Here is an 18,409-nt window from a genome sequence, read left to right on the forward strand (position 1 = left end):
TGTCCCAAACCCTGTAGGGAAACTTGTAATTTATTATTAGACAAAACCTCTCCTTTTCTTGTTTACCAGATGCTTGCTTGCGCTTTGTGTCCAACAAAGTCCATGCTAAGCCGAGCCTTGCCTTCATCGTCAACCGCTCAAGACACCACTCATGCTTTCGCTTAAACAGGTAGCCAAAAGCAGGCTCTTTCTCTTGCCACTTCGCCTTCTAAGTGCCCCCACTTTGGGTTCTTCTTCTTCCACTTCTTCACATTTGTTCAATCAGATTTCTAGCTATTCAACCGCCCCTGCAGTTGGAGAGCTGAGCGCCAAACACCTGGTTCCCTCATTCAAAGAATGGTTCAAGACCCAAAACAGTCACGTTTTGGATCAAATTTTCGGGATATTAAATGCCCACCACTGTGACGACTTGCCTCTCGTTTTGCCGCCGATTTCGCTCTCGCTCGGTTGAATCTTCGCCTTTCCCAAGCGTTCGTTCTTGAAGTATTGGCTTATAGGAATGGGGAAGATGTGTTGTCTTGTCTTAAGTTTTTCGATTGGGCTGGGCGCCAACCTGGGTTTCATCACACTCGCGCCACGTTTCATGCTATTTTCAAGATCCTTCAGAAGGCGGAACAGAGGTCTTTAATGTTCGATTTTCTTAACAAGTTTGTGAGTAATAAATACCTTTATTATGTGAAATTTAAAAATATTTTGGTCACGGGGTATGCCATTGCTGGGAAACCTGAGTTTGCATTGGAATTGTTTGGTAAAATTCGGAATAAGGGTTTAGATTTGGATTTTTGGTCGTATCATGTGCTTCTGAATGCTTTAGTTGAGCAGGGGCGTTTTGATTCAGCTAATATGATTGCTAAGCAGATTGCTTTAAGGGGTTTTGAGAATGAGGTTACCTTATCCATTAAGATGAAGAGTTTGTGTAAGCAGAATCTATTGGCTGAGGCGGAGGAGTATTTACATGGACTTGTGAGTAGTGGGGTTGTGTTTAATGAGTATTCAGTGTGTGTTGTTGTCGAAGCGCTTTGTAGGAAAGACAAATTTGAGGTGGCAGAAAAGCTATTAAAGGAAATTAGGGAATCGGGTTTAGTGCAGTTGGATTTTACTTGTGGTGTTTGGGTTGGAAATCTTGTTAGGGCTGGGAGGTTAGATGGAGCTTTGGAGTTTCTGAACAGTATGAAATCATTGGGAAGGCTTGTTCCGGATGTGTTTCAGTATAATATGTTGGTGTCTAGGCTTTTGAGAGAGAACCGTCTAATGGAGGTTTTTGATGTGCTCATGGAGATGAAGGAGAATGAGATTGTTCCAGACAGGGTTACCATGAATTATGCACTCTGCTTCTTTTGCAAAGCTGGGATGGTAGAAGTTGCACTTGAGTTATTCAATTCAAGGCAGGAGTTTGGGCTCTCCCCAAATGGCATGGTTTACAACTTTTTGATAAATTCTTTGTGTGGGGATGGAAGTATCGATGAAGCTTATAATTTGCTGAAGAATGCCATTGACCAAGGCTTTTTTCCTGGTGGAAAAACCTTTTATATACTTGCTGCTACTTTGTGCAGAGAAGGGAAGCTTGAGAAGATGACAGAGCTGCTCATTTTTGCCTTGGACAGAAAGTTTGCACCGAGTGATTCCACATATGATATTTTTATATCTGCTTTATGCAGAGCTGGTAGGGTAGAAGATGGCTATTTGATTTATGGGAATCTCAATAGAATAAATAAAGTTGCTACTAAGGCTGCTTATCGTAGTTTGATATGTGGTTTTATCAAGTGCAACAAGGCAGATGTTGCTGCTACACTTCTAATTGAAATGCAGGAAAAGGGTCACAAACCAAGTAAAGCATTGTTCAGAACTATCATTCGTAGTTTCGCTGACGTGAAAAATCCAGAAAAGCAATTCTTGCAGCTGCTGGAGATGGAGCTGTCTCGTCAAGCATCCAATCCAATGAATTATGATATCTTCATTGATGGAGCTGGGCATGCCAAATTGCCTGAGATGGCCAAAGAAGTATATGAGATGATACAGAGAAGTGGCCTTGAGCCCAGTTCGGGTGAAAACAGTGCAATGTTGCTGAGCTATCTAAAGAGTGAAAGAATTTCAGATGCTTTAGATTTCTTCAGTGATTTGCATCAGAAAGGAAAGGTCGGGAAAAAATTGTATGAAGTTATGATTATTGGTTTCTGCAAACTTGGTAAAATAGATATGGCATTAGGGTTCTTGGAACATATGAAGACTGATGGATGGGTTCCAAGCACTGAATGCTATGAGATTCTTATAAAGCAGCTTTGCTTAAGTAGGAAATATGATATGGCGGTTCATGTTATTACTGGCATGGAGAAAGTTGGGCGCCATGTTACATCCTTTCTTGGTAATACTCTTTTGATGCATGCCTTGAAGACTCAAGATCTCTATGAGGCCTGGATTCGGTCGATAGATCTGCAAAATGAGACATCAAAGATTTCATTGCTTGGCCGGCTCATTGGAGCATTTTCATTTTCTGGCAATATTGGAGCAAGTGAAGATATTGAAAACTTAGAAGAAGTTATTCAGCTGTGTTTTAAGCCTGACATCATTACTTACAATATATTATTGAAACAGCTAATCAAGAGAGATATAGATCATGCTTGTGAATTTTTCGATAAGATATGTCGGAAGGGTTATGAGCCCGACCAATGGACTTACAAAGTCTTAGTTTATGGTCTTTACAGATCTGGGAGGATTGATAAGGCTAAGAGAAAGTTGGAGGAGATGTATTGGAGAGGTCTTGACATTGTCTCTATCCAAGGCCTGACCAATGGACTTATAAAGTCTTAGTTTATGGTCTTTACAGATCTGGGGGGATTGATAAGGCTAAGAGAAAATTGGAGGAGATGTATCGGAGAGGTCTTGACATTGTCTCTATCCAAAAAGTTGGATAGAGACAATGGGCATTTATTTAGCTAAGTTCTGCATTTTAAACTAGCTAGGTGCAAAAAATTCACATCCAGAGAGACAGACAAAAATTTTTGGGAAATTGTATGTTTTCTTATGCCTTAATATCATTTAATATGTGGATTATCTCAATCGAGCTCTATGAGTCTTACTCTAGTTTCTGTAGATCAATAATCAACTACAAGAAGGAAATTTGATGTAGTTTTTAAGATTGCATTGGCATAAGGCATTTTACTTTATGGCTCAGAGATTTTGTCATTCTAAAAAGTTTAATTGTGTACTATATATGTGTTAGAAGTAGAGAATTAGTGCGGCAGGAATAAATATGCAAATTTTGTTGTGTTCTTCGCTCAACAATGATATATGCATGCGTGCTTGAGCCGAGCTGCAGCCACTGCAGTTCTGTGTTTGATTCAATTGGTTTTCTATTGTGTGCTATGGTGTGAAAGAAATGTAACTGATGTCCCTGCCAAGTAAATTTCAAATCATGATTATTAATGTCTTTTCAGCACATGCATATGAAGTCAGAACTGTTACAGCTCTAGTTTATCTCTTCAACTTTATATGGATATTCTTCTGCAACATGTTTTGTCATTCATGGTTTGGATTATAGACACTTGATCTTCATGCAGCAAATGCCTTAAAGCTTTGAAAGGGAAGATATGGAGTTAAGATCCATGCAGTATGGCTCACACAAACCCCAAGAAAGTATCTGGACTTTCAGTAGACATGGAACCTTGAAGAGCCAGAAGAGCCCGAAGAGCCCGAATAGGTACTGTCTTCAAGCTTCAGTTATTGCATTTAATCTCATGGAATTAGATATTTTCCTTATTAGTATCCTTTCACAATCTTGTTATAGATTATATCTAAAGATCTATTCCTAGTTTCCAAAGTATGCCTTTCATGTATTGGAAGAGCAATGATATATCATATGGGATATAAAAATAAAGCCTCAATAGAAAGTTATTGTCGTTCTTCAGATTGTGGACCTCTATTGAGTTCATAAGTGGCCTTTGGATCCTGGATTCCTGGTTCAACTAATAATTGAATCTTTTGATCCATCGGATTGGATGACTATGCAAGATAGATAAATAGTGATTTTCAACCATTAGTACAACCAAAAGCAACCCTTGTTACCCTCGTTTGAAAGAGAGGAAGATGGATTATTTAACATTCTTATTTGTTGTAATGGGCAACATTTTTGGACTCGGATTGGACGTTGATTGGTCAACCTATTATGTCAAGTCAGTCCAATCAATTGGTCATCTCAATATGACATAATTAAAATTTCATATAATAACTTCATGATATTTGCATGATGTTTGGTCTAATTTGACTTAATAGTTGAACTGCGATTTGATACAATTCATTAAATTTTTTCTTAGCTCAATTCGATCTAATGACTACAACTTTTAGTCATGACTTAAATTAGATTTGATATCAATTTTAAGTCAGACTAATCGTGAATTTGAAACAATGGTAATGAGAAATGGTTTAGATAAAATTCCTCCATAGATTATCGTGAAGTATGAAAATCTCTAGTGCTAAAAAACTGTAAACATTCAATTGGTTAATCGGTGATATTAATATGACATAATTAAATTTTTAAAATAGATTTTAGTTATTTGATAATCTGATTTAATAGTTGAACTATAATGTGTTACTATTTATTCGATCTAATATTGTGTCATCTAATTTATTGGTTCAAGGGGTTTTAATTATGACTCGAACTATATTTGTCATCGATTCTCTCTCAAATCAATAGCTCAAGTTTTAAAACAATGATATTGAAATAAAGCAGGCAAAATAGAAGTTGTGACATGAATTAAATATTCGAAAGGACTAAAAGGTGTTAAGAATTTAATTTCCGAAATCATTTATTTTGTATTAGAAATGTGTATAATTTCATTTCTCATTTATTTATTTATTTTTTAATTTTGTCAATATTACAAGTGGAAATCAAACTTTCAAATTGTGATGTTCGGATATTGGCCCTCATCACATGATAAAATCAAATGAATTGTGAACCAGACAATAACAAAATTTTCTCTCCAAAATGAAAGAGACGACTTATCATTTTTTTACTGCACCCATTTGTCGGTTGTCGGTCGCCCTTTACAGTAAAGCGCGTCATGTCATTTTTTATGAGGAAATAATAATTACAGCTTGCTGACTCTTTGTCAAATATGGGAACGCATAAACAACTTTTCAATTAAAATAAAATAATAATAAATATTTTAAATATTATATACGTTAACAATGAATATACCTATTAAAAAGTGACAAGTGTTATTATATTTAATTTTAAATATTTAGATAATATATATAATAATACAATATTTGATGATTAAATTTAATATTTAAAATTGAATATAAATAAATTTTTATTCATCATATAATAATATATTTAATATTTTTGATGTAATTGTATTTATTATATGTATATAAGGTATTACTGATTCAAAATATGAGTTATAATATAATATAAACTTTTTTTATTAATTTATTTATATAAATTGTATAATTAAATGATTTGATTATTAATTTTATTTTTAATTGAAAATAAATAAAAAGTAAGCATCATTATATACCAATAATAAACATGAATTTATTTATAAAAGTGTTTGTATTTATTGTATCATTTATTATTATGTATATAAAAAATTCAACATCAAAATTATTGAATTCTCTTTAATTTGAAGGCATATTGTGGACTTTTTTTTTTATTTTTTTAATATTAATTACTGCGTCGAAGCCATAAACAATAACAATTTTGATACATTTTGGTCAATTGGGTTGGAATCTGAGTCGAATCTTACTCAAATACGGCTTCAATAACATTGATCTGCAACTGGTTTTTGTTTGAATCGTAAGAAAATTGGGCTCAAAACCCAGATGTCTCCTTCATATGGAAGTAATTCAGGTGGAGGAGGAGGATCAAATACTAGAAATTATATCGAACATCACGTGTCCAAGATGGACACTCTTGCTGGTGTCGCCATCAAGTATGGTGTCGAGGTATCTCTCTTTGTTTTTTGCTGTAAATTTCATCTGGGTTTGTGTTTCTCTGTCACGATCTGGTGGAATACATTGAGGTTTTTGGTTTTTATTTTTCGAATGTTATCAATTTTGTAGTGGGTGTTTTAGAAATGTCTATAATGTTGGTTTGTGGCATTTATTTTATATGTTTTTTTTTTTTTTAAATTCTGTTGCCGTATTATGAATTGGGCTGCGATTTATTCTGTTCGAGTTTTTTGATTAGTTTGATGGGTGTTACTGGGAGTTTGCATCATGTTTTGCAACTCAGTGATAGTATTAGTATATTTTTCGTTTGTTGAACTTTGTGAAATGAGTTGTGATAGTTTTCTAGGAGATGTGAAGAGATTTTTGTTTGGTTTGATGGGTAAATATGAGACTTTGCTAATGTTTGTATTGTGTGTTTGGTTTAATGAGTGATGATGCGAGTTTGGTGAATGTTTTTTAATAGGTGGCTGACATCAAAAGACTGAATGGGTTGGCTACAGATCTTCAAATGTTTGCTTTGAAAACATTGCAGATACCATTACCAGGAAGACATCCACCATCTCCTTGTTTTTCTGACGGTTCTTCTTCTTTAGGGTACTATTATAGCACTCCCAAGTCTTTGTTTTTTTTTTTCCCATTTACATTTTTTATTCATCTTTTTGTGACACACTTCTTGTTTTCACTTCCTGAAACAAATGGTGTCTCCATTCTGTTGGCTTCTTCTAAATGTACAGCATTGTAAATTTTTTGTCCTGGCATCTATTGCAGATAAACCATGATTTTAACTCTCTCTTAATCTCTCTAATCTGAATTTTTTTCTTAAGTTTAGAGGATGTGTGGGGGAAGAGTGGATGTAAAAGGGAACTGAAGTGAAAGATGATGAGAGAAACATATATGGTGTCTGTTATTCCATGATTTAATTTGTAGAAGTTCTACACTGTGGATGTTTGGAATTACCCTTCAATAATTGTATGTGACTTATCTATTATATGGAGTGGTCTGACTATTGAGTCATTTGACGGGGATGAGGTAGTTCTCATCTGCCAGCCTAGCCTGCTATGTCTGATACCTCACCTGTATTTTAGAGTGTCCCTGTCAATAAATCGAGACATTGAGTGATTAACATCACTCTTGCCTAGTGTCCTTTTAGCCTTGTGAGTTTGGGTGGTATAAATGATTTGCTTTTTTGTATGTCTACAAAAAATTACAGTGTTATTACTTACATGCTCTTTATGTGATTAAGCATGGCACTTAAGGAGACACATTATATAGGTTATTTTATAGTTAATATTTGACTACTAAATGTTTTTTTTTTTTTTTGGTTCCCAAGGAGATTCAGTAATAGATAAAAACACATGCCTGTTATCGCTAGTGATGTTGTTCATATCCTTCTATGCTGTTGTACAGTTGTGTCTTGAAGGTTCAGTTTCATTTTATGGTTGACACCTTGTGTTCTCATCAGACTGCAAGAGTGTTGTGGTTGTTCTCTGAGACTGCTAGTCTATCCTGTTTACTAAGAAGTTCTATGGGGTTCCTCTTTTTTTTTATTTTAAAAACTACAATACTGAATTCGAATTTATGGGACTTATAATCATAATGTATGAGAATGACTCAGTTGTTAATAGTAAAAGTATTGTAAAGAGGGGATACTTTCTTTTACCCACATATAGCTTTTATGCATATGTCCCACTTTTATGAATGAAAAAACATAGCCTTTACGCATTGGTCTTAAAATTATTTTTAAAAGGCCCAACTGCTGAATTGAGCCCTTTGTTTTGAATAAAAAACAACTTCATGTCAAAGTCTAACATGTCATTAGGAATATATGCCTATTTCATATCCTATGTATGGTTAGTGTCCTTGTTTTTGTGATGTTGATACATCACTGGCATAGATCATAGTGAAAAACTTTTATTTGAAATTAGAGTTCCATCTTTCTTTAGTCTTTTTTTGACTTGCATCATAACAAATATTGTTACCTAGTTGTTGTAAAGGCAAGGATAATTTTTCCACTCTCATTTTTCATGTGCAACAATGACTTCATAAAGATATAAAGGTCAGGAGATTTTCCCTCTATGTGGTGAGATTTATTTGTATTCCCTCAATTCATGGTTTTTTAAGAACATACATATGAAGGGCGACCTGCAGTAATTCTAATATTAATCTTAACATTGCTTCTAGTGATTGAAAATTTTGTATTCTGGTAAAAAATCTTATATGACATAATTAACTTGCTTTGAGGGAAAAGGGAAGAGTTTAAGTCTCTGTCACACTTGTAAAACCTTGATTTGAATTACTTACTAAAAAAAACCTTGCGGTTTGTCTCGTATGTTTACCATTCTGCCTTGTGTTAATAAATATTGGGGATTTTGCTGTGTCAGGAACTATCCCCTATTGTAACCTGAGGCTTTTTCCTTGTGCCTAAATATTAGAGATTCTTCTTTACTTACTGTTCTCTACCTGCTATCATCATGCATCTTGTCATTTATTTGTTGCCATGGATGCTAAAAAATTAACAATGAAGGACTATGAGCAGTACTGTTGCTGGATATTGTTTAGATGCTCCAGAAAGCTTAGTGTTTATCTAAAAAGCAATATGTACATATGTGTAGTTTTTTTAGTTGCATATGCAATTTTGATATCCTAGCTATGGTATTTTACTGTCAGAAAGCATTTTGATGGTGGGTAGCTTTTGCCACTGGTTTTAGTCTTTCTTTACCATTTAATTTATGGTATCTAGAATAGAGCTTTAGCACATGTCTCCATATGTATGTGTGAATGAATATTTCCCAAGAGATTTCAGACTGGTGTAGGTACATTTCTAATTCTTTTGGATGTAACTCTATTATCTAGAAAATTAAATTGTTAAAGGCTTTTTCTACGATCCTGCTCATTAGTCGATGAGTTAGAATCTTTGTATCAGTTGTCTATTCCAGATTTGCTGTGACTTGACTTGCTGTGCTGTTACTTATTGCAGAGAAAACAATAAAGAAAGGACTCCTCCTCGACACAGCTATTCTAATATTTTGGATTCATTTGAGTCTCTAAGAATAAAATCATCTCCACAGAAGGTATCTCCTGCTGCAAGACCTGTACAGAAGGTCTCTCCAGCTATGAGCACTTTACAGAATTACTATGGCCTCAAACCTCAAAATCACAAGGGTGCTTCTGAAGACATGGAGATGGCAGTTTACAGAACCAGGTCCAGCAGTTCAGATTACCTGAATGAAGAACTGCTTGCTGAAACCTCGCCAATGTCTGATCTTTTTTCAATCCGCCACCAAGAGCCAAGACAAGCTGATGGATTTGTTCATGAGAATGGTGCAATGTCTGACTATGTGCCTCTTGCTGAAGCGGGAGAGTCAGAGGGGGAGAAATCCAATGAAAAGTCTGTTCGAAGGCGTCAGAAAGCTGAAGCTGATACACCTGAAAGGTTATTGAAAGAAGAAAATGGTGGTGGAAGCAATGGGTTTTCATCTGTAACAGGAAAGGGTTTGGCCATGAGGCCAAAATCAGCCAGTCGAATAGCACTGGCCACTGATTCAGAGTCGGGCTGGCTGAATACTATTCCGGTGGGCTTGGGAGATTCTGTAATTACTGATGGACCTGTTGGGGTCCGTAAATCATCAAGCACGCCAAGCTTCCAGGACCAGGATAGCAGTAGTTCATCCATTTGGCCAACTTCGAAATGGAGTTTAAAACCTGACTTGCAGGCTCTCTCAACCGCGGCAGCTATCACAAGACCTCTCTTGAATGGCTTACCAAAGCCTGTAACTGGTCGCAGGGGTAAAGCTGCCCTTGATTAGTTATGCTCTAGCACTTTGGTGAAATCATTTCTTTTCTTCGCTTTGATCTTGTGGAATAGACTTTCTCAGCACAGTCTACCACACCGCCACAATTCATAGCTGCAAAGTGTATTTAAAAGGTAAAGCCTGAAAAAACAGTAGCTAAAATGAATACAAATAGAGATTTCTGTTCCATTTCAAACGGTTTTGCAATGTCAGATGTGCATGGTATGAATGTGAATAGTGACTAGACTGAAGCAGCAGCTACATCAGCATCTGGAGAATATTATGCAATGAAGAGGGTATGCATCTCTCTTTCTTACTTCTTTTAATTTTTTTTGTCCAGAAAAATAATTCACCCATCGGGGAGCAGTTTAAACTTAGATTAGTGATGCCAACATCTTATTTTATCGGTGAATCAATTATACGTGTTTCGTTGTTTTGATTCTTCATCTGATCTGCCGCTACCCAAATGTATAATTTGGTGCTCATTTGAAACTCTGTGAGATAATGTATAATGAATTCCTTGAATCGCATTTATTGATGAATAAATCCCCATAATTTATTGAATCTAAACCTTCTGAAGGGATCTATAGATGTAGGAGACATGTACTTGTTTTGTTCTCTATTGACAATTTATTATACCAGATCAGAACAATTTAATGGAAAATAATAATGGAGGTCTATTTTCCTCTGTATGGAAATTGATAGAACCAGCAGAAAAGCTTTCCAAAGCTCGCTTTGGTTCTAATTGTAGTGAGCAATCCAAGTTCTGGTATTGCTTCCAATTCATCCTTCTTGGAACGATGGACTTAAAGCAGGCCTGGATCCTTTCCGAGCTGCTCTGAGCTTGGATCACTGTTTGATTTGACTTGAACCATCTTGTTTTGTCGGCATTGTCACACTACAGCTTGTCTAGCCGGCAATTTTTCTTTTTTCACAATTTTTTTTATATGGTGATTCTTCTTGTTCGGTGATTCTTTTAGAATTGACCAACTATTCTATTATTCCATACTTTTTCTTTTCTTTCTTGTTTAACAATTAGAACAAATTAAACTCGATCTCAAATCGGTTGGTTTGGTTTCAAGTTAAATTTAAGTTGGTGTTTATGCAGACTCGCTTTGAATAAACTATTATTTGAAAATGGAATAAAAAATCATTTAAAAAATTTTGATGTGAACTAAAAAAAATTAATTATTAAAAATTGCTTAAAAGTACATAAGAACAAAACACCCGTTTTGATGATCTTATGGTATATAAAAGATCAAACAACCAATTCTTAATAATCCAACAATGAAAACACATGGATAAAAAATATACATTGAAACTCATATCTATCGAACTTTGAGATCAGAAAAAACAGCCTTATTATTGTCCCTCCATAAACCTTTTTCAGAAGATTTTAGATATTTAAGTATATAACGTTACTCACTATTTCATCGGCCTAAATTCCTTCTCTTTTTGTTGTAATAATCTTCTTATGAGCACAACTTAAAAATCTAAATTGAGCTAACTGATGCATCTGTGAATAGTTAAGCTATGATTAAAATCCATTTTAATTATTAAATTGAATTGACTTGTAATTACATCAGGTAAATAGTATAAAACCGCCGTTCAATTGTTAGGTTAAACGAATTTAACAATGATTAAATCAACCAATACACGATGAAACATGACGACTTTCTTTGTCCATTTTAAAACATCAATCGATGCATGATAAGGTATGACGGTCTTTCCTCTCTAAATCTTTTCATAACAGAGGCAAATCTTTTTGTCGGGATGAAGAGATCTAGAGAGAAAAAACACCAACAAACATTTTAAGATAAAGAGAGAATGTCATGGACGCTAAAGATGGTGACCAAACAGGAAAAAAAAAAAACCCTACACTTTGAGAGAGAAAATATCATTTTTTAAAATTAAAAAACTTTAAACAGAAATAAAATTATTAATTTTTAAAACTTATAAAAAAAATATAATAAATTTTATATTTTTTAATATTATTAATAAAATAACGATTTTACTTATATTTTTAATATAAAATTTTTAATTCTAATTAGTGAATATAGGAGACTTTAAATTTTTTAAACTCGAGAATGAAACTTTGATAATGGATGTGAACTTGGGTGGGAAGTAATCCTTTGGCCTTATTAAAATGTTATTACATGTAATAAAAGAAGCATTAATTATAACTAAAAAAATAATATCCATCACATCCCTTGGTGAAGACTGCTCTGAGCGATTTATTTTAAAGTTTTACCTATGTTTTCCCCTCCAACCCAGAATTTTGATGGACAAGGCACGGCTGGTTTCTAGCCGACTCTGAGTCAACGAGAAAAAGAAAGGTTGCTAGAGAAAGAAGAAAAGTCATTAGAGACGATGAAAAATAGCTAAATGAATTTAGCTATGACTTTCTGACAACTCCAATTGACTTGAGCTAAGACTCAAGCTCAATCAAGGGTAACACTGAGTTGAACCCACTGCAGCTCAGCTCAAATCCACCCTATATAAAGGCAAGCAGCAGTCCTTTTTGAATATAGCAAGAATCCCAGATAACGAAACATCTGTGCTTCACTGTCCACCAAAAAAGGGCAAATCCCAAAGTGACAAGATTCATGTTGGAACTAGATAGCATTAACTGAAACACTGAAACAAAACTACAGATTGCACCAAGCCAATCAATTACATTAGCCTAGCAGTCATGAGGACCTAAACAACCTTTTAACCATATCGGGAAGGAATAAATAGCTTGTATAGTTGCCGTTGAGAGGAGTTTAATGGAATCTTGAAAAAAGAAAGGGGTTCAAGAAAATTTCAGAGCCTTCAATGTTAGAAACTCAATCTCTAAGCAAAATATGGATTTCTATCACTAACACTATAATTGCAAGACTCAAGCTCAAGCAGTTTCTTTAACCAAATTACTACTCCGTCTGCAGCAATTCTCACCACCTATTACTAGGTGGCTTGACCTTGTAAATACGAATTATCCAGTTAGACGTTGTGAATGCCTCTTCCAAATATTCAAGTTTGATATCTTTATTTCCGATTTCAACCCCCCTGGCTCGATCATACCTGCCAACACAAAATCAATTACAATGATGTTAAGCTTGTCTGTAAGCATAGCAAAAGCCTTCACTTGAGAAAAATGTAGACACCAATTGATGCAAACTGCTGGGAAATCAAAGCAGGTTGCCTGAAAGGTGACTCGCTTCATAAGTTGAGGTTGATATATGAGAAGGGTCTCTTAAAAAGGCTAAATCCTATGCCATTTCCCTCTTCTCTACCTTCTCATTTATAAAACACAGAAACACAGCCAAGGATACTAAAATCAACTGCAGAAGCAGAAAATAGATCTTTGTTGTTGACTTCCATCTGCCTATTCAGCTCTATGTAACTGAATTCTTGTCATACGACTTTCTATGGGAAAATCCTAAGAAACTCAATAAAAAATCAACTTACAAAATAAAATAAAGAAAATACTAATATGTCAGAGGTTTGCAAGGCAGATTAGTTCACAAAGATTAAAAGGAGTTAATGCCAATTATCACCAACAGTTTTATTGAAGAACAAAATCCCCTAAGATTCAGGTGTTTAGATAAATGGTGGAAGGGCAATTAGATCAATATACATAACTCTTTATGGGACAAGTTTAATAGCTCATTAACAGCAAGATAACTCGTGTTAATTCTAAATCCTAAGGGGGATATTTCTTATTCAATAAAACCTCAGGAGGTTCAATATCATTCAATCTTTAGTGAAACATTCGGAAAATCTACATACTACCCACACCCAAGGAAAACACAAGAACAAGAGAGGAGACCACTACATAAAGGTGAAGAGATCTGAACAAAAAATACAGGATATATTTGTTAGTTAACAGAAAGTAAGTACAGAAAAATATTGAAAGGTTCATCCCAGTTTAATTTGGTTTGAACACCATCAACATTCAGACATGTCATTTATGCAATTGTCATTTTTCTCCATGCACTATTATCAGAGTGAAACCCCAAATCAATTATTAGTGCAAGTCTGGTTACACATTAAAGTTAACTCAGTGAATGAAAGGTAATGTTGAATTTCCATGGCCACAGACAATGTCCTTGTCCTTCTATCACTTGTTACATGCAGCAAGGCCCACATTAAAACCAGAGAAGAAAAGTAAAATGTTGAATCTCTCAGCTTAAAAATTTTTTCTAACTTAAACTTTTTACTCTAAATAACCTTAATAACACATTTTTTCATTCTACAGGTGTAGGATCTTTCCATCTATCTATGAATACCAATGCATAAACTTTATGGAATATTATAATAGGAATTACATTTGCTAGGAATCTTTCAGTTCCTTTATTAACATCACGGACCGCACTATCAAGTGATAATGTGACAAGACTGACCTCATGAATGTGTGTTGTGTAGTATGTAATTACCAAACAAAGCAGATTTATGTTTCACTTACCCAGGTGGTTTGCCATATTCTGTTACCAGCTCTCCAAAACGATAGTAGGAAAGCTTGTACCTAATTAAAAAAACAAATAAATATATAAGATAAAAGCTTCTCGGCACCTAACAGTTGCGACACACTGAGTGTCAGAGAATCAATATTACATTTGTATTAGATTTTCATGTCTTCTACTCCTATGAGATCTAATGGAGGGATTTGAAATATAATGAATTAGTAATTGGAAAATTGGAAAATATCTCAAGGCCCATTTGATCTAGAATATATGATTTTTTGCTTTTGAAAACAATGGATTCAAAAGAATATAAAAAGACTTGTGTGGGGTAATATTGTCAAAACGAGTTGTCGAGTAATATCCTTAAATCAAATGCAAAATCAGAAGAAAAAGGTTATTTGATCTGTTTTTCATAATTTTTGAACTCTGAAAACACTATTTTAACATCTAGTTAGAATGCTAAAAGAATATTGAAAGATAACTTCAATTGAATCTCAGTTTTGAAATTTATTTTGAAATCACAAACCAAATGGGCCTTCGGATTTTCGTTCATATACATAAGCATAACAAATGTTCATAGGTATCCAAGATAAAGTTTTGACATTTCACCACATAATAGGTAATATAAAAACATAAACCAATATAGAGAAAAAAAAAAAACAAACAAAAGAGCAAAATCCAAATCAAGCTGAAAGTTTGTTAAACAATTCTTGCTATGCAATACTCCATCAGAAACAGTATATGCCAAAATACTTGATAAAAAAAAATACTATGAAACTTACATGAGGCAATTCAACATCTTGGGCGCAGCACCTTTGTCAACACGATACTCCCCATTAACAAGGTAATCAGGTTCCTTGATCACAGGGAATACTCCCCCTCCAATTCTAACCATCCACAAAAATCTAGTACAAAAGAATTTCTATTTGTAAGGATTAATTATCTCTACAAGATAATATAATAGAAATACTTAGCTGACAAAGATAAAGAGAAGAGAGTTTTAAAAGCCTAATGATCATCCCTTCTTCAACAGAAGATGATCACCCTTAATTATAAGCCAAAGAGGAGATTAAGATGATTTTTGTTGCCATTATCAAATATTATTTGATGACTGTCATCACATAGAGTTTGACAATTCATTTATTACTAAAGAGTAAAGAGTACAATTTAACCCATGATTGTACCACCATCCTTTCTTCCACAATAAGAGAAAGGGCTTTCGGGTCAGGTGGCAGTAAAATGCTTAATTATATTGATCATTACCACCATTAAAATCAAGACAAAAGTTGAAAATTAACAGAAAATAGGAAAAAGAATACTAAGGATCTTTCACGTTTGTGGACAAATATTTGAAATGTAACTCAGAAACTTACTTGTTTATATCATCGGATGAGTAACCTGTGACACCTCCAAAAACAACTAACACATAATCCACATCAAGTGATTTCATTATCTCATAAGCCTCATCCTCATAAGAAGACATTGCACGTCCAACGGTGGCAATGTGAGTATTGTTCCAGGTATTATTATCAACAATGACAGTTCTGTTTCCCATGGCTGTGATTTGGTACCCATAATCCCACCAGGACATCACTTTAGCATCAGGAGGAGTATTTTGCCGAAGCCAAAAGTAAGCCTCACGGTAATCATCAAAGATGACTCTATTGCCATGGGCACCCCTTGCAGCCAAGACAATCGAGGGAGATGAGTAAGCCTCTGATGTGACCCAGGTACAGTGAGTGGCATACTTACTGAGCAGGTAAAAAGCACCAAGAAGCAATGCAATAGCACCATTTTTTTGGAATGGCTGGGATTGATCAGGTAAAGCCTGTTCATGCAACAAACAAGAAAAATATAATCTTTTTAACAGACCTACCACTAGGGGGTAAATGCCCATAAAAAATGGCAATTGACAGAAAAGAAACACCATTTATAAATTTGATGACCTCTGGTGGCTAGTTCCAGATTTGATAGCAGTTCTTACACAGTAATCAATGTTAATCATATTTCATATAAAAGACAATTTGAAGGACTGTAGCACTGATAAATAACAAGAAAATTGCTACAACTATGAAACACAAAAATAAAGCCCCTATACTTTATGACCAAGAACAACTAAAAGGCTAAATATAGTACTAAATCTCACCCTTGAGGAGGCCTTTGAACCACTAGCTCCTTTGCTGGAACCAGTAGCAGGAGTCTTGCTTTTTGACCTTAACACCATAGTCAAATTCTTTATGGTGGCAGAAACAGCAATAGCACTGATTAGGCATACAGCAGGGGTGGCAACAAGAATCAACCGAACCATAACACCAGCAAAATACATGCTCGTGAGACCATACATAACAATAAATATAGTGGCATCTGACAACCTTTTGAAGCAGAAATAGAGACCAGCTGGGAAAAGGAAAAGCAGGATATGAAAATCAAACATGAAAGATGACCATGCTGTTGGCTGATGCTCAGAGACAGACGCAATAATTGGTATGTGATCCTTAGCATATGTTGGATCCAGCAAGGAATAAAATCGGCCTGTCCATGGAGAAATATACCCAGATGCCATACCAACTCCCAGGGCAACTGCACCAACACCTGCTGCAGTGCCCACAGTAATCCTCAAAAAGGCTTCAAACAGCTTTGTGTCACTTAACATGTACTTAACCCAATCTAAGAGGTAAAACACCTGCACCAATTAATCCATTAATGACACGTACAACTTCCCATTTTAAGACATAATCCTCATCAATACATTCAACAAACTTCATCAAATTTTAAGATTTCCCACAACATGCAGCATAGCCATAATGTTATCATGCAATTACACATGCACACACAAACATATTAAAATTAAAATTAAAAAACTAATGAGAAGAAAGCCTCACTCACATTGTAAAACTGTTTAGAAATGATCCAAAAACCCAAAACAATATGCCATATTTGGATTTCTTATAATGAAATGCATGAAACTCAATAACTTGGCTGGCAGGAAAGTGCATCATTTGAAAGAAAAACAACAATATCAAACCATCACTTAAGCTTTTATTATCAGCTTCACTGTAACATCAGCAAACAATTTAAACTCATTTACAGAACACAATCATATTCAGAATGATGCATTTTCTATTTCTAAAACCAACAGATACATGGATAGAAATAACTAAAAAGCCAAACCTGAATCAAGAAGAACACGCCCATGGCAGCCATATGTTCCCCAGACTGCACGTGCTGAAACCCAACAAACCGAATTTGCATAGCCAGTAACATTCCCAAAACATACATACAATTATAAGCAACATAAAGCCTCATTGAATACCTCCCAGTAATCAGAAGCACCAGCACATAAAGCGGGATCAAATTAATAATAAAAACATAACCACCCCACGCTGAAACCATGTAAAAATACCCAAATGCCGACGCCAAACTCCACGCCAACGACCCCGTATTCACCGCCTTCACAAACAAATAAAACGTCAGCAACAGGGCGAATATCGCCACCCCTTCGTTGTCATAAGATCCCGCCACCGATCTCGAAATATAACCAGGACATATAGCGATTAACGCAGCTGCCACAAGGCCCGCCCCCGAATCCCAGATCTCTTTACCGAAAAAATACGCAACAAGGGTCGTATTGGAAGCAAAAAACGGCGCCGTTAAAACACAGACTTCACGGATGTGTACGGCGAACCGTAGGAACCGGAGAGCCCAGTAAATTATGGCGGCCGTGACCATGAGACCCGGGTAGAGGGTCCCACCGATGATTCGGCCAAGTGGGTACCACGATTCGGAGTCGAACCAATTCCAGAATTCGTAGAAGCCCTTCTCGGTCAAGTAGAGAGTGGTTCTGTAGTTGAAATAAGGGTCGAATTCGTGGATCATGGACTCATAACGGAGGACACTAAAGAGACGAGTGATGAAGGCGAGAATGTAGACTAAACAGAGGATGGAGACGCGGATCAGGAGCTCTTGCTGCTTGGTTTTCAGCTTGAAAGATTTGAGAGTGAGGCTTGAAAGTAGATCTGATGATGACGATCCGAGAGTGGCAGCCATTTTGGGAGAGGATGGGGAAAGTGAAAGGGAATTCTACGTCTGTATTTGTGGGAATTGGGGATGAAATTGTGTTAAGAGCGTTGATTTTTCATGGCAGATGTTAAAATTTTCCGGGAAATTTTGCAGCGACCGAGTGAGTTTGTAAGGGTTTTAGTATTTATACATCGGGGTTCATGT

At 35.4% G+C, this 18,409-nt stretch overlaps 3 protein-coding genes across 5 annotated transcripts; 2 read left to right on the top strand and 1 right to left on the bottom strand.

The window, feature by feature from the left end:
• Nucleotides 1-54: 54 nt before the first annotated feature.
• On the top strand, nt 55-4,222 carry LOC123196722 (pentatricopeptide repeat-containing protein At1g71210, mitochondrial-like). The gene is made up of 2 exons (XM_044610816.1): nt 55-3,009; nt 3,558-4,222. The coding sequence occupies exon 1, from the start codon at nt 628-630 to the stop codon at nt 2,806-2,808; it is 2,181 nt and encodes a 726-aa protein (XP_044466751.1). The 5' UTR covers nt 55-627; the 3' UTR covers nt 2,809-3,009; nt 3,558-4,222.
• Nucleotides 4,223-5,604: 1,382 nt separating this feature from the next.
• LOC123196831 lies at nt 5,605-10,310 on the top strand. 3 transcript variants are annotated; one of them, XR_006497749.1, is made up of 4 exons: nt 5,606-5,943; nt 6,413-6,543; nt 8,927-9,874; nt 9,954-10,310. XR_006497749.1 is itself a non-coding variant. In XM_044610966.1 (3 exons), exons 1-3 carry the CDS (start codon nt 5,821-5,823, stop codon nt 9,753-9,755), a joined length of 1,083 nt encoding a protein of 360 aa, XP_044466901.1. In that variant the 5' UTR covers nt 5,606-5,820; the 3' UTR covers nt 9,756-10,310. The 3 variants fall into 3 exon arrangements, 2 of the variants coding, with proteins under 2 accessions (XP_044466902.1, XP_044466901.1); XM_044610966.1 differs by having other exon boundaries at nt 8,927-10,310; XM_044610967.1 differs by lacking the exon at nt 6,413-6,543 and having other exon boundaries at nt 5,605-5,943; nt 8,927-10,310.
• A 2,037-nt stretch (nt 10,311-12,347) lies between these two features.
• LOC123196404 (dolichyl-diphosphooligosaccharide--protein glycosyltransferase subunit STT3B) lies at nt 12,348-18,395 on the bottom strand. Its single transcript, XM_044610421.1, has 6 exons — nt 17,357-18,395; nt 16,332-16,868; nt 15,559-16,013; nt 14,968-15,090; nt 14,188-14,247; nt 12,348-12,803 (listed from the first exon to the last, which is right to left on the bottom strand). Exons 1-6 carry the CDS (start codon nt 18,230-18,232, stop codon nt 12,674-12,676), a joined length of 2,181 nt encoding a protein of 726 aa, XP_044466356.1. The 5' UTR covers nt 18,233-18,395; the 3' UTR covers nt 12,348-12,673.
• Nucleotides 18,396-18,409: the final 14 nt, after the last annotated feature.

The sequence above is a fragment of the Mangifera indica genome, chromosome 14, assembly GCF_011075055.1.
Source record: "Mangifera indica cultivar Alphonso chromosome 14, CATAS_Mindica_2.1, whole genome shotgun sequence".
NCBI classification, from domain to species: Eukaryota; Viridiplantae; Streptophyta; class Magnoliopsida; order Sapindales; family Anacardiaceae; genus Mangifera; species Mangifera indica.

Bases quoted from the DNA above. Each gene is read 5' to 3' on its own strand.
- LOC123196404 (XM_044610421.1), bottom strand. From the start codon at position 18,232: ATGGCTGCCACTCTCGGATCGTCATCATCAGATCTACTTTCAAGCCTC. The intron at 15,091-15,558 runs GTAAGTTTCTGA...CTTTTGTACTAG, and splicing joins TCATCCGATGATATAAACAA to ATTTTTGTGGATGGTTAGAA. The intron at 12,804-14,187 runs GTAAGTGAAACA...TTGTGTTGGCAG, and splicing joins GAATATGGCAAACCACCTGG to GTATGATCGAGCCAGGGGGG.
- LOC123196831 (XM_044610966.1), top strand. From the start codon at position 5,821: ATGTCTCCTTCATATGGAAGTAATTCAGGTGGAGGAGGAGGATCAAAT. The intron at 5,944-6,412 runs GTATCTCTCTTT...GTTTTTTAATAG, and splicing joins CCATCAAGTATGGTGTCGAG to GTGGCTGACATCAAAAGACT. The intron at 6,544-8,926 runs GTACTATTATAG...TACTTATTGCAG, and splicing joins GACGGTTCTTCTTCTTTAGG to AGAAAACAATAAAGAAAGGA.
- LOC123196722 (XM_044610816.1), top strand. From the start codon at position 628: ATGTTCGATTTTCTTAACAAGTTTGTGAGTAATAAATACCTTTATTAT.